This window comes from Centrocercus urophasianus, unplaced genomic scaffold, assembly GCF_019232065.1.
Source record: "Centrocercus urophasianus isolate 14NV4802_14NV808 unplaced genomic scaffold, USGS_Curo_1.0 seq_29, whole genome shotgun sequence".
Lineage (NCBI taxonomy): Eukaryota > Metazoa > Chordata > Aves > Galliformes > Phasianidae > Centrocercus > Centrocercus urophasianus.
Genome location: NW_024884855.1, coordinates 12,572,916 through 12,598,938, shown reverse-complemented (window position 1 = coordinate 12,598,938; position 26,023 = coordinate 12,572,916). Strand labels below are relative to the sequence as shown.

Sequence of the window (26,023 nt, the reverse complement as noted above, 5' to 3'; positions counted from 1 at the left end):
GAGAACTGAGGGGAGGCTTAAAAGCCCCTGCGTTGCCCCGCCCAGGGCTCCTATTGCGGGCAGCGGCAGCTGTCATGTCCCGCCCGCGGCGCGGGAGTGTCCGCGCAGCCCGGAACACGCAGAGGCTCACGTGCCGCGCCGACAGCCGGGAGCAGAAGGCGGTGGGAGGCTGCAAAGCGTTCAACCAATCAGTACCAAAAGCTTTCCCCACCGCCACCAATCAAAAGTGCAGGTTTCCAAAACAAGAATGCTGAGCCAATGAAAAAGCTCGCGGTGCCGGCGCTCCGGCCAATCGCATCCCGCTGTCCTCTGGGCCGTGTTTGCGGCCTCCCATCAGCAGGGGGCGCGCGCGGCAGCGGCATCGGGGGCGGAGCGGAGGAGGCGCCGCCGTCGTGGTCGTCGTCGTCGCTGTCGTCGCCGCCGCGCGCCAGGCCGCCCGGCTCCGCCTTCCGCGGCGCTGCGCTCCCGCGGGCCCGAGCAGCAGGTAGGGCCGCGCGGCGGGACGGGCCGCTCGTGCTCAGCGGGGGGGTGGCTCGGGTGTGGGGCCTCTCCTCATCCTCCTCTTCTTCCTCCTCCTCCTCTTCCTCTCGCGGCCCATTACGGCGCGGCTGGAGCGCTCCCGCCCCTCTCCGCGCCGCGGGCGCTGTCGTCACCCGCTCCCGGGCCCCGGTGGGCGCCGCGCCCCGCCGCGTCCCCGGTCCCGCCCCTCCCGGCGGAGCGGCCCGGCCCTCCCCTCCCCTGCCGCGTTGGGCGGCGCCGGCCGGTTCCGCTGTTGGAGATGGCGGAGCCGCCGCTCGGCGCGAACAAAGGCGGCTGCGGGAGCCCCCGGCCCGGCGGGAGGCGCTGCGGGCGGGCGCCGTTCGCGTCGGCGCTGCCGACTCGGCCCGGCTGTGCGCGTTTTCCCTCCCGCGGACAGGCTTTGACAACTTCGCTGCGCCGAGCGAAGTTTTAAGGCGCCGGGACGCAGGCATGGTTCGTTTCTGGCCGAGCGGACCGAAGGCTCGCCGTCGTTCCTTTCCGTGCGCTCCGTCCCGGGGCGGCTCCGCTCGGGCCGTTCGCGCGGCTCTCCGCCCGCCAGAGAGGCACAGGGCGTTTCCGTGTGCTCCGTGCCGTACGGAGGGTCGGTTTAGGATTCCTGTGACCCAGCGAGTGAACTCGGTGATGCGTGGCGGGATGGTGCGCGTCCAGCTCTCGGAGAGCCGCGTCCGTATGGACGCATCCGTGGTGCTCGGTGGACACGGAGCGCTGCTGGTGGATGTGCGGCGCTGGGGGCCGGGCTACAGTGGGCGTCTGTGATCGCTGCGGTCATTACGGAGCCGTGTCGGGGCCTTTGGTCAGCTGAAGGTCGCGAACTCCCTGCGCTAGCAGCTCTTGTCCCCAAATAACGTTGCGTGTTTTTCCTCTGTTCTCTCTGCGCCTCCCAGTGAGCTCTCTGCACTGCACAGGTCAGGCTCGGCCCTGCCCTGCTCCTTACCCTGCAGACTTCAGCTCTCAGCAGGGGCACCCGCGGGTGAGCTGCAGGTGGGTGCTCCACGAGGGCACCTCGGCTCTGACAGCAGCAGAACCGTGCTGGTCTTCAGGATGTGTGTTCACGTGCTTTGCTGCCACTGTTGAACCGCTCAAGAGTCTTTGAAAAGTGCCACCTGAGACCTAATAGTGGTGATTGCTGGGCTCGAGGTTTTACAGCATGCTTATCCTTTTCAGAACCCCAGCACCTGGGTTCCATCTGCAGAAAGACTGAATCAAAACTTTCTCTGTGTGTTCTGTGTGAATTGGTTAATTAACATTCCAAAGATCCATTTTGCTTTGCAGGATGGCCCAGCATCTGTTGTGTTCAAATCCCCTTTGCCTAAAAAATTATCCCAGGTGCATCCTATGTATTGTGATGTCTTTTACAGCTTGGCTTGAATGCCTCAGAACTGACAAAGTGTAGAAACAAGAGCAGTTTTGCCCTGTGCTGGAAGGAAAGCAGGTAACCAGCAAGAGGTGTAAGCAGCTTTGTGTAAGAGAGAAGTGTAGGTTTTTCTGTCTGCCAGAGCTGGTGCAAACTCGCTGTCCTTCCTGCCTGCTGTTGGTCTGGCTGGCTGGTGTCTGTCAGAAGAGGTGATGCTGGCTGTCAGCAGTGAATTTTCCCTTTGCTTCTGCTTTTGTGAGATGTGATTGAATTGAAGCCTGTGGTGAGGGTAAAGTGGTATAAATTGATCTTCAACTTGTTTGATTTCAGCAGCTTTTCCTGCTGTGTCAGATTTATTAAACAGATTTTGAATTGGTCATACAGCAGCAGTTGTAGAAAAATGACTTGTAATGCAACAGTGTGTTTGCCTATAGCCTTAGTTACTGATGAGTTATCTGTTTTTGCTCTGTATTTAGCATCCTATACTTTTTCCTTTGCTTTAGGTTGTTCTTTTCACTGAATTGTACAGAGTAAAGCGAGAGTGTAGGCTTTGCTTTTATAGTAATACAAACAATATTTTAACTTGTATATGTATATGTACACATCCACATTTGTTTTAAATTCTGTCTGCTCAGATGAGGGAGAAAATCTATTGCTAAATAGGTGATTTTTGTGAACTCTGAAATTGAGTAACTAAAAGTCAGGATCCTGTTATTTACTTGCTTTGTATGTCACTGAGTCCAACATGGTTCTGGTTGCACAAGATGGTCTAAACAGGAGGTGGATGGGAGAGATGCTGGTGGAGGTGGTGTCTGAGACAGCTATAAATCTTCTGCAAAATCATCAAATAGTGGGGCAAAATGACTGTATGTTAAGGAAGGATAACTTCTGCCTGAATGTCTTATGGATGAAAATGAGTACGTAGAGAAGAATAGAAAAGTGCTTTGAATAGTAAATGACGCTGCTCGCGTATGTTCATCACTTCGCTGTTCTCTTCCCTGTGGTGCCAGTTTGTAACAGTTCCATCAGCATTATTGCTACAGGAGCCGGATCTGCACATCCTCCAGAGTCAACGTGTGAGTTGCTTTTGCCAGAGGTGATAGATAAAGGCAGTTGTTACGACACCGGACTCGTGTCACCTGAGTTGGTGGAGTGCTGAGATTGCTTACAATTAGCAGAGCAAAGCCGATCTTAGTGTTGGCACAGACCTCATGGGCAGGTACTGCTGATGGGTTGTTGTGCAGGGGCTGAAGTGCATTTCATTTTGCTGCCGCGTTTCTGACGGCGGTGAGTGCCCAGACTGCTGCTGGATTGGGTTTGTGTGAGAACTTCTTACCAGCCTCATTAGAATCCTGAATGTGAAGGAGTGAACAAAACATATTGGGGTGATGATGGATTTCCTTTTTGGCGTTTACATTACATTTCTTTTCACCAACAATAGCATATCTTTAATGTTTCTCTGATATTAAGTCTTTTGTGTATGTACCAGAATCTCTCTGTGTAGTAATAACTTGCAGAAGAAAAGGGGATGCATAAAATCACGTGAAAAGCAGTTACAGGAAAGAATTTGGTTATTTGCTGCTGTGGGAGTGGATTACTGAGCGTTATTCCTGCGTGAAGACGTGCTGCCAGAACAGCCCATCACAGTGCTGCTGCTGGGAGCCCTGCAGCCGATGCTCAGTGCTGCTGCTGGGGATCCCCATGTCCTGTTGCTCAGTGCTGCTGCAGCTTGGGGGCCATGGAGGGGCTGGGAGATGCAGGCTTTGGGGGCTTCCCTTCCTCTGCTTGGTGACTCTAGGAAAATGAGGCAGTTCTTTGTGCTGCACTAAGGTACATGTAGAACAGCACTAACTGGGAGTACGCTTGTTGGAGGCTGCTGAGAAGTGTTTGCAGACGTTGTTCCAAGTCAGTTAGAGAACGGAAGGATCTGATCCAGCAGTTTTCTGCTCAGTTGGCAATGTGTTCAATTCAGTGAGAAGTGTTTCATTTTGTTTTCATTCTTTTCATTTTCCATTGTTGCTGTGAAATAAATTCCTACTTAAACTAGTTTTCTTCCAAAAAATACATCTCTCAAGGTCATTATTTTTTATTCAGAGTCTTAGGGTTTTCAGAATAGGACGTTTGTCTTGCTGATCTTTTGGTTAAAATGAAGTCAGTTCTTCCGTTGCAGCGAGGTGCAGCCATAGGCAGCAGCAGAACTGTGCTGCAGGCAGCTTTCTCTTGGGTGTTACACACATCTATTCTGCCTATGTAATTTAAGTGATTGTAAGTCCATTAAATGAATGACATGAAAAAAAATCACCAATTCAAACTAGTGAGATGATGCTTAAATGTTCGGATGGCGATGTGGAATGAAAGCCATTCGTTTTTACAGATGCAGCAGGTGGTCTCTGCCAGCTGTGATGTCTGCAGGTCTGCCCAGGCAGGATTGGGCTCCTGCTTCCAGGCACCCTTCAGTGCTCAGCCGGCAGCGAGAGACTCAGGAGGTGGCTCTAACGGTAGTTTTCTAATCACCTTGTCTTTTTATTAATAAATACACTGGGCTTTTGAGGTAATTTCTACTGAATACTGAAATAAATGAAGTACAGAGCTGTTACAGCAGCCCGTGGAAGCTCTGAGGCTCAGCTTGGTTGAGCAGTAACGTGCGCATGCGGCGCGAGCGGCTCGCTTCAGCCCTGCTGCTGTGGTGCAGGGCGGCAGGCAGCAGAAATGGGCTGGGAGGTGCGGAGCAGTGGGGCTGCGGGCATCGGCTGCTGCGGCCAGCACTGCTAACTGCACTGTCTGCTTTCCTTTTTGAGGAGGTGTGTATCCGAAACGTGGATGTTCAGGATAACATGTCCAATGCGTCGGAAGAAAGAAGCACTAGACAACAGGACATTAAGAAAGGACTTCAGTTTATAGAGTATGGTGCTACGTTCTTTTCTTGTGGGTGTACGTGTCTGTGGGTACGGACGGCTCTGAGGAAGTCCCTATAATTTAGTACTGTCAGAGGGCCCTTAGTTCTTCCCAGAGTCCCTGCTTCATTCCCAAACAGAGCAGATGGGGTGGGTGGGTATTCCTCTTCAGCCTTTGGGAAAAACCGGCTCTGACCTTTTGGGTGCCCGGAAATCCCCCTTCCTCTTATGGCCCTCACACCTGAGACGGGCTGTTGCTGACTGCTGGCTTTGTGCGCTGCTGCCTGGGTGTTTCTGCTCTCTGGAGCTCAAGTTTAACTTGAAAAAGCCTCTTAGCAGTTAATTTGTGCTTGGATCAGTGCCAAGGTCTCCCCTAGAAGATCCTGACTAACTTAAGCAGATTCTGAAGTTTCACATTCCTTCACTGTTCACGTAAGGCATTGAAAAAAAAACCTGCGCTTTTAAAACTGATTTAGAACCAGGTTCTTGGTTAACCTGAAAGGGAAGGGAGGGAGTTTCTGGTTTTCTTCCTGAAAGAAGGGAGGTAAATGCCTCTGTTTTCTGCCAGAGAAAATCTGTTAGGTGTCACGTGAAAGAACTCTTAAAAACCCTTCAGTGTTATGTGTATGACTTAATTAACATTGGTGTGTTCTTTTGACAGGTAATTTGTCACTTTATAGTGCTTATAGAAAGGTGGTGGTTGTCATACAGAAACTGTTCCTACATGCTGGAGAAGAAAAAGGAAATTGTTTTTAAACAAACAGCACCGAGTTTTTAAACTCAGCATTCAAAATTGTAATACATTTTGAAGAGGAGAGCTGAGACTGGCTATGTAGCTTTAAATGAAAATGATTCATTAGTAATAGCAAAACACTGTTGTTTAATTAAATCTGCTCAGCAGCACTCCTGCCTTGTTCAGTACAGGCTGAAGAACACAGCTGGGTTTAGCCTGCTGCAGCAAGCAAGGCTGCTTCTAAGTAAGAGCCAGTGTTGTCTGCTGTGACTGTCTGGTGAGCCGTGTGTTCCATAAGTGCATCTTGTAATTTCTTTTTCTAGATCTACTTTGCCCTACCCAGGGACACAAGAACAATATGAGGTAATAAAATTACTTTTGCATTTCCAGAAGTGTTTCTTCTTTTTTTAATTTTTTTTGGTATGTTTATTCTTGCTTTCAATCATTATTTAAGGAATAATACAGTATGAATGGTAATTTTAAAATGTCTCAGCATAGAAGCTACATAAACTGTGCTACAGGTATTCAGATATTTGGACAGCTGAAGGTTGCTCAGCAGCTCAGATGAGCTCTGCTGGTGTTAGGGATGAATTTGGGCATTCATTGGATAAAATGTCATGCTGTATGTGGTGAAGTTTAAGGTAGTGCAGCAAAGTGAGATAAAGGACTTGAGTCGCACATTCTTGTAACAGATTTTGGTTATGCTATGTGTTACTATTTAGTATAATTTTGGGACTTACGTTTTCACACATCCTTCTAGTATTTTTATTCAACAGTAAATTGTATCACTGGACTCAAGAATGCGTTACTTCAAATTGTTAATGTTCACATTTTACATTGGAAAAATCTTTTGCTTTGCGGAAGCAGCCTTTGTGTGCTGCTGGCTTGCCAGCTGCTGTGGCTGCTGTTTGCTACCAGTGCGGGGAGCACAGATACATACGCCTTGGATAAGTTCCACACACAAAGCAATGACTGCAAGTCCTTCCGCCTGCTCCATCTGCATATGTTGTGATGCTGAGTATTTGGGAGTGTCTTGGGAAAGAAAACTCTACTGTAGACAAAAAAAAATCATTTCTGTTCCATTTATTTACAAGTATACATTTTTCTGTTTGTTTAAATATGTATTTGGAAATATGGAAGATACACAACAAATACTGTTGTTCATGAGTGTTTTTCTTTATTACAGCTATTTATACGAGAACTTGTTAGAAATCTTTTTAATGAAGGGAATGATGTGTATCGAGAAGGTGATTGGAGGGGCTCGCTGAATCACTATTCAGAAGCTATAAACATAGCAGATTATGCTAATTCTGAAGAAATCCATGTGTCTGATGATATTTTAGAGAAGCTACATGTAAACAGGATAGCATGTTTTTCAAATATGGTAAGCTTCTATTGAAACAGTATCACTCCTTGAGAATCACCTACTAACACTGTGATGGCATGGAAAGTTTAGCAGTGAAAAGCTGTTGGTGTTGATTTGTTGGTATTGCTTTGTTTCATCTTTTCACAAGCGTGGTCACCTGGATGTTTGTAGTTACCAATACTAGATAAATAGCAGAAGAGCCAGAACTGCAGAATCGTGGAATGGTTTGGGTTGGAAGGGACCCCAGGGACCACAGGGCAGGCCACCAACCTCCAGAACAGTCATGCCAGGAAGTTGATAGAAGAGTAGTTTAATCTGTTTCTGTTGCTGACTGCTCCTGAGTCTGCCACTTTCTCTGTGCAATAACATGGCTCTGAGAAAGAATTAAATTGTCTTCATCCCTCTTACTGGATTCTATATGAGTGATAGCCAACTTTTTAGTTGCATAGGTCAGTGGCTTAGGGCAGTTCATATGTGTGGTGTACAGGGGCCTTGGTGGATGTTTCATAGTGTTTCAGTACCTGTGTCTAATACAGCTCAAATTCTACATTCCAACTATAAAAATTATTCTGATTAGTTCTTATTTTCTTTTCTCTCCCTCGCAGGGACTGCATGAAAAGGTTTTAGAAGACTGTGAGATAGCATTAAGGTTAAATGAAAATAATTTTAGAGCACTCTATCGGAAAGCAAAAGCACTGAACGAGCTGGGAAGGTATAAGACAGCTTATGATGCTGTAGCAAAATGTTCTCTTGCTGTGCCACAGGTAGGCAAATGATGCATTTGTTTGTAGCTATTTCTACAGAATTAATGCAGAAAATATGCACTTACATCAAGAGCATTACTTTTTTGTTTGTTTTAAATGCAGGTTTTGGTGCATTGTTTTTTTTTATTCCCGTTCTTACTGCTTACTTTGAATGTGAAGACTGATAGCAGATCTCAGCAGAGGCAATGAGATCACCTAAAGAAATACATTCCTGTATGGATCAAGCGCCATAAGCTGCTGCAATAAACAATAGAACCATTGAATTAACTGTTGTTTAAGATTCTCTAGACAGAAGTGTATTCTAAAGAGAAAAAGCACCTGTAATTATAAAGTTTAGTATTTGTGCATGTGATTGTGGCATGTTTGCTCTCCAAGCATTTAGTAATGTAGTTCTCAGCCGTGCTCAATGAGACCCATAGTTGTAGGCTACGTCTGTGTCAGCAGGCAGTGGGTGCTGTAGCAGAACAGGATCTGCAGGCTGCAGTGAGGCTGCTGACAGTCTGATTTCCATGCTTTTTTATTTTGTTTTGGAGCACAGCAGGTGTGCTCCAGCAGCACTTCTGTTTCATCTAAAGCAAGTCTAATTTGGCACTCTGAGCCTGCTCATACTGTAGACTAAAATGCAGAGTGTGAGGATGATTGAGGGGTTCGCCTCAGAAATGCATTCCTGTTTGAATGAGCATGCTGATGGAATCTTCTTTTAAAATGGATAGATAACAGGGCGAAATACTGAGGTGTTTTGTTTTTTTTTTTCCTTTCTCTACCTCATAAATAGTGTAAACGTGTGTGTGTGTGTGTGTGTGTGTGTACACACCCCACATCTTCTCTGAACTGCTCTAGTTGTGGAAAATCTATGTTTTTTATTCAGAGAAGCAGTAGAGCAGGATACTGTCTGTTTTCTGGCTTTTTTTTTTTTTTTCCCAGACCTTAAAATTATGTTGCTTGAGGATCTGCATTTTTCTGAGTGCAGCTTGTAATCCCATGGTTGTGAGAGTATAGTGTGCATTGAGAGACATCCTGCACGTAGAGATCTTGCAGAACAAAGAGTATTTGAGATGTAAAAAGTTGTCTTTCACTAGATGGTAATCCATGTACGTTATGATATTTTATTCCTTTCAGGATGAAAGTGTGATTAAGCTTACTCAAGAACTAGCTCAAAAATTAGGATTAAAAATAAGGAAAGCATATGTAAGAGCAAAGGTAAGATTTGGTTTTAACTCACAAATTGTTACAGTTTTAACAAAGATGTTGAGTTTTTCCCTTGATATCAGTTTTGTAGCTAATGAAGGTGTCTTTTCATTGCAGCCGCCCTCGAATTCTGTTTCTAGTGATATATCAACTCAGGTGAGCTTTGACACGTTGTTAAGCATAAGCTGACTTTAAACTGCAGGGAATAACTCTTTCATCATTTCACCATGATTAAGTGAACATTTGCACTTGACGTTTTATTTTGGACTTCAGGGTTCTGTTGTTTTCTGTATCCAGCTTTGCAATGTACTTATTGCAGACTGAGATGAGGTGAGATTATCATTCAGGTTATCTCTGTAGAATGAATATGAGCTGGAACTTTAAATCTAGTGCAGTGAATATATTTACTTTTAACATCTTGAGGCAAGGATGTAGCTAATGTGTTTTTTTATTTTATATCATGGAGAGTAATGAAAGTGAAGAATGCTGAGGTGAAATGCCTTCAGATTTACGTTTGCCAAAATTTGACCTTCATTAGTAGCTAAATGGGTGTTTGTCTTCCTACAGCTAATGTGTCTGAGTAGCACCAAGGAAGAGTTCTCCTTTATCTTAAAGACTTTTTCAGATGAAACAGGCAATTTAGCTGTAAAGGAGGACTTGGGATAGAACGAGGAAAACACCGGAACGGCTCACTGCTCTTTTATTTGTCGGTTAGTTACAGGTTTTGAGTGGTACAGCAATTGTATTTCAGTCTGCAGTGGGATGCGTTATCTTAAAAATTATTTCACCCTTAAATCCACTGGACTTCATAACTTAGAAGTTGTATTAAACCTAATTTTGAGGGCTTACATTCTCTGCCTGTAAGTATATATGTTTGAAAAATATTAAAGACTCTTGTGCAAAGTACTGAGAGGAGTTGTTTTTTCTCACTTGCAGAATTCTTCTTCTGTAGAAGATATTGAGTTAGGTGAGTCTTGTGTATGTTAGAATACTAATACTAGGAAACTAGATACGTAATATCTCTAGTTGTATTTGTTATGAAAAATTTTTAAAGAAAATTTAACTTGTCATTTGAAAGATCTGTGTCAAAAGTCTGATATCTTTATCTGTGAAACTACACATTCAAGTGCTGAGCCAGTCCTCATCATGATAGGACTGAACTGCTATTAATATAATTGTTTCACTGGCCTGTTAAACTTGAAAGAATAAGGAGGGGAGAACGTGCCAGAGGTTCAGGAGCATATCAAGCCTGTAACTTTTCTTGTCTTTTTAAGTTTGAGCAGTATATGAGCACAGAGAGACGGGTACATATGAGTTGGAAGATATTTAATGTAGTTTTGCTTTACAATTCAAGTTTCTCTATTCTCTCTCTCCTGACACCATCAGGCTAAAGGTTAGGGGAGGCGTTTTTACACTTCTGAATAAAAGTTCCACTCATTCCTGTCTTTCTGTTCCAGATTTATCTGACCAGAAGCAAGATACGGTTTCTTCTGCTTCTTCATCAGCCTTTGTTTCTGAATTGTCTAAAGTGGCATCAGTACCCATATCATCTTTATCTTCTGTTATGTCTCTTCAAGTGGAAAAAGCTTCTTTGCCTTCTGCAACGTTGGCAAACGGAGGAAGTGTTTCTTTCTCTATGCCAGAAGCATGTTTGGATTGTGGAGATGGAGATATAATTATTGGTGAAGAACTTGATGAGTTACTTGATTCTGTGCCTGATCCAGATGAAAGCATAATGGTAAAACTTTGTTTGCTTTCTTTTGAGTGAGATCTTGTTTTGTTTGTGAATTAATTTTTATGGTTACATTAAGCTGTAGTTGTGTATGGTCAGGTTGATCCGCTCAGACGTGTGGGCTTGCAGATGTGGCTGTAAAGATACCAGGACGTGGCAGAGCTCCAGGGAAATCCTATTGGATTTGTGTGCTAGAAGATTTGAGTGAGGTTGCTCGTAGATGGAGACTGCTTTGAAAAACAGTGCTACCAACAGTGCCTCTGTGGGAGAGAGATTACTTCCAGGAAATGCCATGAAAAGCGAAGCAGACCATTGAAGTCTGACTGGTGTATATTGTTATAACTGAGGCCTCTGTGAACCTGAGGATGTTTGGTGTGCCCACCCGGGACTGTGCAAAGTCAAGCTCATGCTTACAACTTTGCAGGACAGCAGTACCTGCGCTGCTGTCTCCTAGTGCACCAAGCAGTAGTTCTGCAATCAGAGCTTTGTCCAGACTTGCATGGCAGATAACCAGAAATAGGCCACTGTGAGGCTAACTTTGCATATTTGTTAGAAGAGATTACTGGAAAAATTGAGGTTTTTTGAGTGATTCTTCATCACACAGCCTTTCTAGAGTTAGAGCATACAAAGCATGCAGAGCTTCTCAACTGACAGTCAAAGTGAAAGTTCTGATTGATGAGCAGCAAGGGCTGAACTTAATAGCAAGGTTACTGACTCTGAGCTGTGTCTGTGACAGTCATTTGGAGCCCTTAATATCACACTGCTAAATGAGGATGTGGCATGTTGAATTTTTCAATTAGTTGTGATTTTTAATTCTCATGTAGCTATGGATACAGCTGTAAAAAAGATTGATTGCAGAACTGGTTCTGTCTTGAGCCTGATTTCTTAAAATAAAAAATGCTTAGGCTTCTTACTGTAAGTTTTATGCATTTCATTTTGTTGTATCTGTTGTGGAAATTTCAGTTGCAATTATTGTTAAATTATAGCAAACTTGCCACAGTAATGGCAAATGCTATCTTTTGAGGTAGATTGAAGCCTCATGTAATATAGAACCTGAATGCACTTGGGGACGAGACATTGCCCACTCTGTGCAGACAGTTTGATCAGCCTCCAGCCAAGGAGGGGAGCTTCTTGTGGCAGCAGGTGAGATGTAGGGAAGGAAGCTCCCAAATTCTGTCATGTCCCTGTCAGAGGTGTACGGAAGGATGCGTGGTTTTCCTTTGAGGGAAGAAGGTAAATTGGCTTACACAGACAGTGCTGTCATTTGGTACTGCCCCAGGTTCCATTTCAGTGCTAACTCTTAACTCCTTACTGTTTGAATTATGGTCTCTTTATTTAGAAAAATCTGTGTAGGTTTCTGACTCAAAAAAAGTTCAAAATTTCCTCTTCAGTTCAGCTAACTGAACCTTTAAAATGTTTGACTTATAGATGACTCCTTGCATTAAAGCACTGAGATGTGATTTCTGCAGTTCTCTACAGCACTGTAGTGTATTTGTCGTTGTTTTTCTGTAGGTTTACAAAAACTTATTGAAAACATTCTTAAAAGGAAGAAAGGAAGGCTGTTACAGATTGTATTGAGGTGGTTTCTTTTCCTGTGTGAACTTTTTTTTTTCTTTTTTTTTTTTTTTTCTTTTTAACTTCTTTTTATACAGCAAACTACAGGTGCCAGGGGACCTATTCCTGCAGGAAGTGTGGCTCCCAGTGTGCCCTTCTCTGCTTCTTTGCTGGGGACGTTGCCCGTCAGTACAGGATTTGTTCCTACTCCCTCTCTTTCAGAAATCTTTTCACAGCCTTTGGCTTCTTCACTGGAAAATTTCTGTTCACCATTAAGCACCTTTTCAATCAGTGACCCAAAAAGAGGTAAAAAAGGAGTATTAATATTTAACCTTATGATGTGAGAGTGAGCTAGGAGACAGTCAGACTGACTCCTTGTTTAACAGATTTTTACTGCTACTCAGCAGTGCTTAGCATGTGCAGAAAATATGGTCTGTGCTCACATTTTTAGCTGTACTGATTATCAGTGTTGGGTGTACACAAGATTTCATAAAGAAAGCTGTTGTTCACTTTGGGTCTGCATAATTTCTTTAAGCTCCTTCTCTTCGTTTCTTTTACATTTATTGTGGAAGTTACTGGTTTTGGGTGAACAAGGATTAAGTAGGAGCCATGTTAGCTTCAGGGTATGTATCTATTTTAACAAAGCATAAACCATTGCTGTTGATGTGACAATAAACATGAAAAGACCTAAAAGCATGGTTGGTATAACTGTAGTTTGAAAAGATAGCAACATTACATGTTTGTATTCAAGCTGCAGGTGATTATGTGGTGAAATGGAAAGAAATAGGTGGAGAACTAGAAAAGAAGAAATAAATTTTATCTCTAATTACCAGTGTTACAGAATGTGCTCTTAAGAATGAAGCCAAATTAACAAAATAAAATAAAAAGATAGAAGAATCCTCTTATCTCTCTTGCATATCTGTATTTTTGATAAATAAGTTTTGCTTATCTAGCTACCTTTTTTATCCAGTGTTAGTAGTCTCTTTATGTTCCTTCTCAAATGTCTGCAGAGCTGTTGCTACTGTTAGTCAGGTGGTTGTACTGACAATGATTACCTAGTTATTTTTCAACCAAGATGTTTACAAGGGGGATTTTGCACAATTTGGAAAAAAAAAGAAAAAAAAAAAAGGTGCAGAACTGGGTAGCAAACAACAGCAAGATGTGTTGCTTGTTAAAAAACAAACCTCTGATACTCTGATGCCTAATGCTTTTCAGGAGTTATAATTTTGTGAATAGGATGTGTTGGGGAAACTGAAGTAATTGAAACTTTTCTTTTAGACCTTTCAAGTTCAGCTTCTAGAGATGGAACACCAACACTTAGCAGCAATAACTCTCCATTGTTTGTAAGTATTTAATGTTCTCTTTTCCATCAGCTCAGATGTTGATACATCAAGGGTTTAACGTAGGTCTTAATGAGTGTATGTGAAATCTCTGCATCCACTTTTATGACACGTACTTAAGTTTGTACTTGATTTTTTCCATGCAACTTTTTTAATGCTTTGAATAATAATTTTAATAAGCTTTTCTTTTTTTTTCTTTTTTTTTCTTTTTTTGGTGAAGAAATGAAATGAGATGTAAAATGTACTTTCTCAAGTAACTCAAGTAAAATGTACTTTCTTCCTACAGATAAATGGCCCTAGTAGTTTGTTTGGGTCTGAAAATTACATGGGAATTTCAGGTCAAACTAGAAATGACTTCTCGAATGTTTTTAGCAGTGCAACTGCTAGTATACCTGTATCTTCAGCACTTGCGGGAAGAAACCCTCTAGAAGGCACACATGAGCTAAGACAGGCCTGCCAGTTATGTTTTGTTAAAAAAGGTAAGGGGCGCTGGGACCCGACTGGGTTGATTTAAATACAAAACAAAAACATATTCTTAAAACACTGTGAAATAAAACAAATAAAAGTACTTTTGGCTTCTAAATAGCGTTCAATTCTGACTTGTTCTTAGCAGATGTAGTATGATTGTGTTATTAAGGAACTGGTAGAATGTTTCAACAGCTTTTTATCTTCTTTCTTCTTGTCTCTATCTGTTGTCCTACTAGGTTCTTGATTTCTAAAACCACCACCAGTCACCACATGCTTTCCCCAAGCTGTAGGTCAGCTATGTAAGGACATTCACATTCTGTATTCACTTTCCTCCCAATGCCCAGGGTACTGTGAAGAATGACACCTTTGCTCAAGACTAAAAAAACTTGCAATACCCTCTCTGATTGGCCATGGGGAATTGAACTGCAGTTCAAAGTACCTGGTAACCTTCACATCCCATCTGTTTTATTGTTTTTTTTCCAGACTAATTCTAAATCATAATCATGAGGCTTCCAAACCTTAGTAATAATTAACTTCACTGTATTGACTGAAAGGATCCTAACCTGTACTGGGCTTTAATATAACTAATCTTTTAGGCCTGAGCTGCTGCTGTTAAAAAGAGCTGTATTCTAGGAGCAATAGCTTTTATTAAGACTAATCTTAAAAAACAGACATTGTGCTTCAAGTTACAGGTGTCAATATTAAAGTACTCCATAGTAATGGATCTTGTAGAGAATTGTATTGAGGCATTTTGATGATGGCTATTGCAGTTTCAAGAACTTTTTTTAGGTTGAAATTATTCTTACAAGAAAAACCTATGAAGTGATTTGAAACATGCTAAAGGCACAGGAGCTGTAGAACATTGAAAGAAATACTTTGTGTGTTCACTGTCTTCTCTTTTTTATATCAACACATCTATTTCTTCTGTTTCTTTGTTTCTCTGTCAAAGCCTTTAAGAATCTCCTGCTTATATAACCGAAAATTATACTGTTCCATCAACTTGTCCAGGGAAAATGGGCCACGTGCTTGTTTTCATAGTCCCTTCAGTAGCAAAGAGTGAAGTTCACTGGGCGTTGCTAGTCTTCAAACTTAACTCCTGGATGTCTTTCTTTTAGGTGTAATATAATCTTCACTTGAATGTTGTCCTGAAGCGAAAGTATAAGCAAGCAAAGGCACACTTTTCCTTCCCAAACAACAAAGCTTTGGGACTGACATTTGTATTTTGGGCACATGTACTTCTTACCTATTGTTTTTGAGTCTGAACATAGTAGCTGTTTTAATATAATAAAAAATGAAGGTTAAGTGAGCCATTTTCTGATCCTTGGAGTTCACCTGTGTAGACTTCTTGTAAATCGCAAATTAAGTTTAAAAATAGTGTTATGGAAAAATATACTTTAGAATTTGACAAAAGGTAGTGATTTGTAGCTGTCCCAAAGTACTTACAAGGTTATAATGCAGTACTCCCTCCATGCTGTTATTGCCAAAACTGGTCATTTTGTAAGTATTTAGTTTATTTCTGTTCTGCTCAACATGGCTGCTGATGAGTTGTGGTTCTTCAGACTTGCTGCTGCAATTAAGGATTCCATGCACTGTGTTTGTGGACTTCACTTTTGGGTGTATGTGCCAATCTGTGCTTGGGAATTATGAAACTTTGCTGTGGTTTATGTGAATATAAGCCATTTCGTGATTGTTGCAGGTCCTAAATTACTGGATTATGCTTACCACCCTAATTTAGAACATAAATGTAAGAAGGATATTCTAATTGGTAGAATAAAAAATTCTGAAGATAAATCATGGAAAAAAATACGTCCAAGACCAACAAAAACACAATATGTGGGACCATATTATATATGTAAAGGTAGGTGTGTTACAGATGGTGAATGCTAATGTTTGTGCTTGAACTAATATCTCTTAGGTTTATCACGGTGAAGTATTGAATGAGATTTTATATGTGAGAGGAGATGGGGAAGTTACAGGGTTCTGTATATTCTCAGTCATGAGGGAAGCTGTGTTTTGACAATGTGATTATTTGGAAAACATGAGCTGTACTTCTGCTCTTCATCATGAGTAACTTTACTTTTGAGTGGGATATTTTTATATTCTTGCTTCATTTTACTGTATCCCCTTAAGCCATCTCCCTTTTCCTTCTTTTCCTGCGAGTTGTGTACGGATGCAGTACGGATAAATGGAGACTGGCAAAGAAGGAGTTCCCTTCTGATCTCTGACATTCCCCCAAAAGTTCTGGTGTGCATACGTGTCTCTGTTTTGGCAAGCCAGCAGGAGAGAGGGAGGACAGATCATGCTCTCTGACTACAGCAGGTCTGTCAGTGTGCACACCTGCTAATCACAAGTTAGTCTCTGTCAATAAAAAACATGCTCTGGACTAGGAGGGACTTGCAGGACAGCATTTTCAGCTTCCTGTAGGTTTGCAAAAGAACTGGTCTGACTGTCATGCAGTCTTGGTGGATACTGTTGCCCTCAATGCAGTGTATTCCGAGTGCTAAATATGCAAAAAAACAATAGCAAGAAAATATTCTTTTGCAGTATGGACTGCTTATGATGCAAGCAAGATGACTGGTGTGTTAATTAAGAGCTGTATCTGACTGTATTTAAGGAAAGGTTCTTTGTTCTCAGCATTGTTGCCTTAAAATGCAGAAATATAGTTGATGGAGATGTTGAAAAGTTAAAACTCAGAAAGGCTGATGCACAAATCAGTTGAGGTGAGATGGGGTGCTGCTCCTATCGGCTAGACTTCACAACAGATGTTGCTTGATAAAGGTTCTAAGATGGACTTACAATAGAAGTGATGTAAAAGCAGCGTCAAATTCAGTGTTACCATTTTAGATGTTGCTGCTGAAGAGGAATGCCGATATCCAGGGCACTGCACGTTTGCCTATTGCCAGGAGGAGATAGACGTGTGGACACTGGAGCGCAAAGGAGCTTTTAGTCGAGAAGCTCTTTTTGGAGGGAATGGAAAGATCAACTTCACCGTGTCACGACTTCTTCAAGAACATCACGGATTCTTTATGTTTCTTTGTGAGGTGCTGCTTTATCTTTAATGATGTAATAAAAATAGGTAATATAGTTATCCTGTAAGAAATGCTTTTGCTCGTGACTGACTTGTAAATTTTGAAATGTGTGTGCACTAATAATCTGACTGGCTTTGAAGTAGAGACTAGCTGAAGTCTATGATAAAATACTTAAGGTGAGGTATACTTTTAAATATATTTAAACAAATACTCTATAATTACTTGTTTTTTTATTCCAGAAATGTTTTGATCATAAACCCAGAATAATAAGCAAAAGGAACAAGGATAATTCATCTTCTTGTTCTCACCCTGCTATGCATGACTTCGAAGATAACAAGTATGTCTGAAATAACCATGCCTTTGAATTTCAAATTAAAAGCAAAGATTGTGGGGCATTCTTGAATATTGATTTTTCATTTCTTCCTTGTTGATGATTTTTTTTCCTTGCTAACTGACTGTAGTGTTTTGACAGTATGGCTAAGACAAGCTTTGAGAACAAGGATTGCCCTGTGTAACTGAATTGTGAGAGCTGAGTCATTATCAATGCATTCAAAACCAGTGGTATCCATCTTTGTGTTTAGCTCCTACTTCTTTGTGAGCTTGTTAGCAGCTTGTCTGCTTGGTGAGCTGCATTGGTTTAATTATTTGTGTGGTGCTGAACTTGCATAGGATTTTATGAATATCTTCTTTCTTCAGTCTAATTTGCTTATTCTTGAGTTTTAACCCAGTCAGTCAAGTACAGGCTTACCTTAATTACCTGCAGTTAATTACCTGAATTAGACCGTAGGTCTTAATAATTCAATTCATGCAAAGCAATGTGACAGAAGCCCCTTAAATTATTCTTCGAAAGATAAAAAGATTTCGTAGCAGTATTAGTGGATTTTTTATACTGCATACACTTAAAATGTTATATGACAGAAATGGAAGTAGGAGCATTTTAATTGCTTTATTCATGCTCCACTTCCCTACATTGAGGAAATACTGCAGCTGTAAGAGTAAAGCTTTTACTGGGACGCATCAACTCTTTATTTAATGATGCTTTAAAAAAAGAATAAGTTCTTGTGTGAAAATAGAATGTATACTTAAAAGTGAACGTGATACACTTTGCTGCTTCGAAACCAATGATCCAGTTGGATTGGATTCAGTAGTGCTGTGTAGAAGATGAAGTTCTTGGTTTTGCGGGAGCGCTGAGTTGTAATTGCTTTACTCAGACTAGGAACAATAAATAGGTGCTGCTTCCTTCTGGAAACCGCTGTTTCCAGTAAGTGTTACAGAGGCAGTTGAGTAAGCCGTGATAACGGCGAGTTATTTTACATCTTTTCCCCACACATTAAGTCATGTTAAGACATATCTAAGACTGACTCTTCTTTAAATAGGTGCCTTGTCCACATTTTGCGAGAAACTATGGTGAAATATTCCAAAATTCGCCCTTTCCAAGTTCGGTGTCAACTTGACCTGTGCAGACACGAGGTGCACTATGGCTGCTTAAGAGAGGATAAATGCTTTTATGCTCACAGTCTGGTAGAGCTTAAAGTCTGGATAATGCAAAAAGAAACAGGTATGTTTAACAGAATGCTCTTCATTTTGTTCTGCTGCAGTACCTACCTGGGGAAGGTGCATTGACTTCCAGTCTGCTGAAACCTTTCGTAGCAGCACGTTAGAGAAACAGCTGTGTAAATAGGGTACAAAGTGTTGATAAGTGTACTAGCTATTGAAGGTTAGAAAGGTTTTAATAATAAAAACTGTCAGAACGGCTTATTATCATCTGATACATCTTTTTCTTGAAATGAAATCTGAAGTCTCTCGTAATTATTAAATCCAAGTCAAACCAGATTTCTTCTTAATTTTAAGCATTCGCAGTTTAGAAGATCTTGATCAAATATCTTCTTCATGGAGCACCGGGGAAAAAAGAAAACAAAACCTTGGTGTATGTTATTTATGCCATTGTTCCAATCTGTCCCCACATGCAAGAACCTTGTTTTCCTTGTAGTTAAACTTAGAATTCTAAGTTTAGCTTAGTGTTGATCTGGTATTCCTATGTAGTAAGCCAGGCAATAAATGCTTCTAGGTGGGCATCCTGTCTCAGTAGTCTATATGTTTAGTCAGTTTTTCTGTTGTTCTTTACACGGGATATTTAGAGTGCTGTTTTGTTTTGCTTTGTTCTTGCTGGGTTTTATTGGCTTCTTTGAAGATAACAGATTTCAGTACTTTATTTCTAGCTGATGTCTTTTGAACTGTATGTCTCTGTACTTATTGTTCTTGTTCAGAAGTTTAAAACCCTTCATAATCTTCTTGTTATGAAATTTAAAGTAATCAATGAACTGTTGGCAATAAAGGGTTTATGGCCCAGCATAGTCACTGGTTTGTTCTACTTTGCTCTGTATGACTGTACTTTATTTAAGCAGTGCTGGATCATTGTGATGCAGAGGAGGAAGGAAGCTTGGCAGTCCCCATGTAGTGCAATGTCACTGGCATTTTTTCCCCTTTCTGCCGGTGGTTTATTCCTCAGTTTATCTCAATTCTTGTACCAGTGTGATAACAGAAGATGTCACACAGCTGTGACGTCAGAGAGAGATAAGAGGTGACTGTTTCTGTGCAGATTTCCAGTCTGTCTCTCCTGAGCTGATTTAGAGGTCTCTGTGTGAAAATAAAACAGTTATTTTCTGTTCTTAGCCGCCGCCCCTACGAAGTCCAGCACTGCAAATACTTACTCTGTAATCTCTATTTCGAAGTAAGGGTTGGGTTCTCCAGGAAACTTGTTTTGTCACAGAAGGATGTGTTTTATTTTTGGAGGGATGTGTTTGTGTTGCCCTCATACTTCCCTCAAGTCAGTTAGAGCTCTGGATCTTGTTCTGATTCTGGTTCTCTGCTCTCAGCACAAGGCTTCTCTTCAGAGCGTAAGATGTAGGAAGGAAACAAATCCTACCTCAGGGAAGAAGCATTTTACCAACCCTCAAATCCAAACATAGATAATAGACCCTGTTTGCGTGGAATTGCAGTAATAACTGTTACAGTATGTGAGAACACTGTATAGCTCCAATAGGAACCTTAGCCAAAACAGCTGTAAGAATGGCCTTCCTGAAACAAAGCTTAATTAGCAGGGCTTGCTCTTTAAAGAGGGCAGAGGCAGTCTAGTTTCTGCCAGTTGGTATTGTGTTTTTTTGTGGTGTGTAATAAAATGCAAGCTCTCTAATGAGATGGCAGAGGATATGTTTACAGAAGTTACTTTGCACAAATACTCAGAGATGCATCTTTATGTAGTTGGACAGTCTGTAATTTAGAAACTTTTGTATTGTCTTTTTAATGTAAGGTTATGTACTACATTTATATTTTGGAGGTGAGATTCTTAATACGCATGTATGTGTATGTACATACGTAAATAAACATTTGGGACTTGGGTAGCACAGCAATTTGATCATGTCTGAAATTTTAGATTAGTTTTAAGTGCTCATGAGCTTTTAACTTTCCTTTGAAGGTATTTCACATGACACTATTGTTCAAGAATCAAAGAAATACTGGCAGAACATGGAAGCTAGTGCACACGGGTCACAGGTATTTTCATTTTGCCTTAAAACTGATGCTGTAGCAACTTTGATTCTTTTTTTGGTCTGTGTATGATGTAGTGTATCTTAGAAATTGCTTACTTCTCATGCTCCCTAAACACACTTTCAGCGTAGCCTTCCATATTGCACTTATGCTTGAAACGCCTGCTTTTCTTCAGCACAATTCCTTTTTTGCTTTGCTTATTTTGTCATAGGTGAAACAGAAAACCTAAGTACCATTTCAAAGGCATCTGCCACAGGGCAATTAATTATCTTTTCAATATGTTGGACTTCTGTACAGTGATAATATGATGTATCAGCAGCTTCTGGGTTCATATGTAGTGTAACCACAGCTTACGGACATGTGTCGTGAACTTTTATCATAGGGCATAATTCATAATTATGTGTGGATTTCTTTGCAGATACACAATAACTTTCATTGTTGTTGTTCTTGTTTTTGCGTAAGATCCTTGGGAACCAAATGAAATATGGATCACTTAATTTGAAGATGAAGTTTGTTTGTGGTCAGTGCTGGAGGAATGGTCAAGTTAATGAGCCAGACAGAAACAAAAAATACTGCAGTGCAAAGGCAAGACACCCGTAAGTAAGACAGCAGCAAAAATTTTGCCTTTTGTCAGCGGCTTAAAATCTCTTTTGGAACAGTTTGTGACTTTGTCAAGGAAAGAAGTCATACAAGGAATTTTAAAAAGCACATTGAAGCATAATAGAGTTTCTAGAAAAATTCAGTTAAATCCCAACTAGAAGGATGGAGGCTTTATGAGTAAACATTCATTGTAGTCTTTCCTGGCACTGCTTTGATCTAGTAGTGTACCTTTTGTTATCCCAGAGCCATAGAATGGCCTGGCTTGAAAAGGACCGCAGTGATCATCGCCTTTCAACCCCCTGCTGTGTGCAGGGCTGGCAGCCACCAGACCAGGCTGCCCAGAGCCACATTGGTTACTATTGCTTCTCTTCATTGAACGCATCTGTTTTTCTCTAGGTGGACCAAAGATCGCCGCGTGGTGCTTGTAATGTCTAACGAGCGCAAGAAGTGGATGACCATTCGTCCCCTTCCTGCAAAGAAACAAGTGCCTCTGCAGTTTGATGTACGGTAACCTAAATAACCTTTTGCGTTAAGAAAACTGAGTAACTGTAAAATACCAGAAACTGGCCTGATTTCATCAGTTCTGCAGAAATTCCCAGGGGAGCTGGTGGAAATATGCCAAGTGTTTCTCCAGAGTTCAGCCTTAACCTGTGAGATTAGTCCTTTTCAGTTCCTGAAGCCCTCTCTCATCAGCAGAAGTTGATCACTTAAAAATGCTTTAACTAAATTCTAATTATTTAAGTGATTATCTTAGAAATCTTCCAAACATCTGTGTGATGTGGTAATCTGATAGAAGGTAAAAAGCAGGCCTGGTGCTTGCAATTAACAGTTTGCATTTCAAACTATGTTCATTTTACAAAGCAGGCATGGTTTTATGTTTCATGTAATGTAAATGTCTGTCAGGCGAGAGAAAACGTAACTTTAATAAAATCTGCTATCACCATTTTTACTTTATATTCATGGCGAATGTATTTTTAATTCATATTCTAGTTGTGCAATCATATTGCTTCAGGCAAGAAATGTCAGTATGATGGAAACTGCTCATTTGCTCACAGTCCTGAGGAGAGAGAGATGTGGACATACATGAAGGAGAACAGCAGTAAGTAAAAAAAGTAATTAAAGCAGTGCTGTAAATCTAACTGCTCTGCTCTTCTTTTTTGTTCCTCGATAACTTACTAATCAACTTTCCTTTGCTACCTTTTTTTTGTAGTAGGCCTTGAAGGCACTTAATTTATTTGAATGAGCCCTGGCTGGGTATTCAAAAATAGTATTAAATAAAAATAGCTGCATTAAATATTCATGACGTGATGAGTTGTATTTTAATAACAAAGTATTATATTCTTAAAGTGTTAGAAGTAGCATATCGGTCCATGGAGCAGATTACCAAGTTATCTTTACTTTGTGTGTCTGTTGGAAATACGCAATGCTTTGCTTTCCTCTGTGTAGGTAGAAACAGGTCTTGGTGAGTAGCCAGAGATTCGTATTGCTCATGGTTCTTATCTCTAAACCATGTAACTGCCTATAGCATGTGCTGCTTTTTTTCTTATTAAAATAGGTGGGGACTGAATTATGCTTGCAAACTCAGTCATTTATCTAGTATTCTCAGACTTTTGCCTTAATTGCTAATTACTTATTTTAGCTTCTGCTCTCATTAGTTCAAGACTTGGAGCAGTTGTATGACATATGGCTAAAAAGTCAAAAACCAGAAAAAGGAGATGATACAGCTGCTCAGGCAAATAAAGAAAATGGGAAGCAAATTCACATGCCAACTGATTATGCTGAAGTAACAGTAAGTAATCATAGGTGTAAATGTAAGATCGTGCTTTCTTTTTTCCTCCCCAGTCAGTAATGTGCTGTTGTCCTTACTCTCCTGCTGCTCTCTTATCTCATAGCTAGCTGTGCTAAATGCACAATTTAACTGAGACTATGAGGCACTTCTTTTGGATCCTCTAAAGCCAGTGGAAATCATAAACTTCAGGTGTTGTTTAAGTAACTGTATCCAAGCTAAGCAACAATTTGCAGGCTGACATAAAGAAAACATTTAAAACAGATTAGGAACATGTGTGTGCTTGTAAAATTGAATTCTCAATGCTTTGTTTTCAAACACGCTGTTAAACAGGTGGATTTCCACTGTTGGATGTGTGGGAAGAACTGTAATAGTGAGAAACAGTGGCAGGGTCACATTTCTTCTGAAAAGCATAAAGAGAAGGTTTTCCACACAGAAGATGATCAGAACTGCTGGCAGTATCGCTTTCCAACCGGATGTTTTAGTATTTGTGATAGGTATGTGCTTTCTAAGATTTATGTTGTAAACTGAAAAACTCCACTTCATGGTATAAATAATTAGTGCCATTGCAAGTTTGAGCACAGTGTTCCAATATTTCTTTTCTTGCATGTATCTTTCAACAAGAAGGTAAGTGATTAACAGTATTTGAACATGTGCTGTTAGAAGTTGGAGGGTGAAAAGCTTCCTCATTGTGGAACCCAGTGAATGGTTGTGTGATCTTCAGAAAGGGCCAAAAGTTTAGAGTAGCAGGGAAAAAAACTTGCTTAAAAAGTACTGTTTGTGAGCTTACTTAGACATCTGCCTTCCATTACCCGTGGAACACAAGAAGAGTTTCTAGTTGGGCAGTGTAATCGGAGCTTTAAGGCAGGTAGAAATTTTATTGGCACAGCCTGTTGTTTTTTTTCAGCTTTGGTTGTTCTTTTTGCTGCTTCCTTTAATCCTTAAATGCAGCCTGTTTACCTGACTGAGTAGATTTTGGTAAGCCTGCTGGCATCTCTTTGCACTTTTGCAGTTTTTCTGGGAGGCTGAAAACTTTGAAATCTGCATTCTGGTGTTAAAAGTTAATTTTGCTCATTCATAAACTTTTTCCATTTGATATGGTGTTAAAGATTTTGAATGTTTCAAATCTCTTGAGAAACTGCACAGCATACAAAGCAAGTCACTTGGTGTGTGCAGGCACTGCATGCTGGTTTATGTGCCCTGTTTAATGCATTTTTAGTAGTATTCTAAATTTGGTGTTCAGAACGGTAACAGAGCTCAGATATGCAATATAAAGTGAATATCAACTGGTATGCTCACCATTTAACAGAAAAGTACTAGAACATAATGAATTCCTGAGTCATGCTGAATACTCCAAAACCAAATTTAGTTAGCAAAACAAAATTAATGGAATTTCTAAAACTGGTTGTTCTGCAGCTTAGTGAATTAAATGTGAAGGTCATATTATCAGTTACATTGATACCTCAAGTAATTGAAAGATGTCAAGCGTTAAATAACTCGGTAAGGTGTCACAAAGAACAGTCATCTCTTCTCTTCCACAAATACTTGACAGCTAGGAAAGAAGAGTATAATCAAATGCTAAACAGTCTCATCTTACTAAAAATGAAGTATTCTTCCAATTATTTTTATGTCCATAAGAATCTCTTGCATCTGAAAAACATGACAGGGAAAATACCTAGATATAACAGTTGCCATCACAGTGCTACTGATTAGCTACAGAAACACTGATTAAAGTCTGTCCTAACAGATATATGGCTGGTACTTGCACTGAGGGAAACAACTGTAAATTTGCCCATGGAAATGCTGAGCTCCATGAGTGGGAAGAACGAAGACAAGTTTTAAGAATGAAGCTCAGCAAAGCAAGAAAAGACCACCTGATTGCTCCCAGTGATAATGACTTTGGAAAATATAGTTTTTTGTTTAAAGGTTTAGACTAATACTGAGATGACACATACACGTTGCCAGCTGGAAGCATAAACCAGAACAATTGACAATAATCAAAAGCATGTGACAGAAAAGCTGCAGGTTTTCTGCTTTTATTGGCATATATTGTTCCTCCTGAACAGCAAAATATAGTAGATTTAGGGGAATTGAGTGGACCTGTCTGTGCTGTCATGAAGCAGAGCGGTGAAGAAAAAAATCTGAAGTATTATGTGCTTTCTCACCTCCTGTTGGACAGAAAGTTAGGGAATAGAAGGGGGAGAGAGGTTGTAATGTCTAGGAAGCCCCCTAGCGTCAGTCCTTCAGCTGAAAAACTTCACGGTATCAAGGTATTACAAAGCAGAGTGTTACGGGCTAAGAAAATGATGGATGAATATTCTTCAGATCTTGTAATGGAGAAGATTTGTTTAAAACAAAGTTTGCTACTTATCTATATGTAGGTTGCTAAAAAGGATTTTCTTATTAAAGATTTTAAACAAAATAACCATTTAACTACAATATATGTTGAATGGGTATTTTTTCTCTATTTGTATGTTTCAATATAATTTACTGAAAAAGGATCGTGGGAGGAAAAACGTATTCATTTTTGAAAATGAAGTAGTTAAAATTGTTTCTTGGTCTTTGCTGTTTAAATGACGATTTTGAAAGATTACACTTGTATGTCAGTATTGTGTATTATTGTATGGACTAATGTTGCCTGTAATAAAGAGAACTTTACACAAAGCTCTTTTCTGCGTGTTACTTCTTAGGACCGAGATTTTGTAAAAAGTGCTCAATTTGTTTGCCTTTTTTTCCCCCCTTCTGATTCTCCCTCCTCTCGAGCACTTTTAGTCACCCTTCTTGGCACAATTACAGGAGCTTGAAGAATGACGTTGGCCGCGTGCTGTGTACGTGGTGGAGCCGAAGATCGGCGGGGCGGACGGGCGCGCGGGGCTGAAAAACACTTCGTGCGCCACAGCCTGCCTGCACCGCGTGCCTTTCTGAACTGTTCTCCTGCTTTACGCTTTCGCTGCTCGATGCACGTGCTCTCTAAAATACTGGAAGTCGTTCCAGACGCAACTAAACGTGAATCCCTTCTTCGGAACGGCGGTGCGAGCCCGGATCGCCGCACGGGCACCGCCGCGTGCAGGAGCTGAGCGCAGCGCACCCGCGCTCCTCCTCAGCGCCGCGGCGCAGCCGGCCGCTCCC

General features: G+C 41.0%; 1 protein-coding gene across 8 annotated transcripts; it reads left to right on the top strand.

The window, feature by feature from the left end:
- The first annotated feature begins 426 nt into the window (after positions 1-426).
- Positions 427-25,558, top strand: ZC3H7A (zinc finger CCCH-type containing 7A). Of its 8 annotated transcripts, none has more exons than XM_042827672.1 (23): positions 427-484; positions 4,696-4,796; positions 5,845-5,884; positions 6,708-6,905; positions 7,493-7,651; positions 8,771-8,851; positions 8,957-8,995; positions 9,776-9,806; positions 10,297-10,577; positions 12,224-12,431; positions 13,404-13,468; positions 13,752-13,944; positions 15,630-15,791; positions 16,778-16,974; positions 17,202-17,299; positions 18,339-18,520; positions 20,438-20,514; positions 20,971-21,104; positions 21,505-21,610; positions 22,099-22,207; positions 22,764-22,897; positions 23,228-23,391; positions 24,642-25,558. In XM_042827672.1, the coding sequence occupies exons 2-23, from the start codon at positions 4,729-4,731 to the stop codon at positions 24,829-24,831; spliced, it is 2,916 nt and encodes a 971-aa protein (XP_042683606.1). In that variant the 5' UTR covers positions 427-484; positions 4,696-4,728; the 3' UTR covers positions 24,832-25,558. The 8 variants fall into 8 exon arrangements, with proteins under 8 accessions (XP_042683606.1, XP_042683608.1, XP_042683604.1 ...); XM_042827674.1 differs by having other exon boundaries at positions 430-484; positions 4,693-4,796; XM_042827670.1 differs by lacking the exon at positions 427-484 and adding an exon at positions 875-972.
- The last annotated feature ends 465 nt before the right edge of the window (positions 25,559-26,023 follow it).

Excerpts from the sequence above, each read along its gene's own strand:
- ZC3H7A (XM_042827667.1), top strand. The coding sequence starts at position 4,225 with ATGTTCGGATGGCGATGTGGAATGAAAGCCATTCGTTTTTACAGATGC. Across the intron at positions 7,652-8,770 it reads GTTCTCTTGCTGTGCCACAG|GATGAAAGTGTGATTAAGCT; the intron begins GTAGGCAAATGA and ends TATTCCTTTCAG. Across the intron at positions 23,392-24,641 it reads TGTTTTAGTATTTGTGATAG|ATATATGGCTGGTACTTGCA; the intron begins GTATGTGCTTTC and ends CTGTCCTAACAG.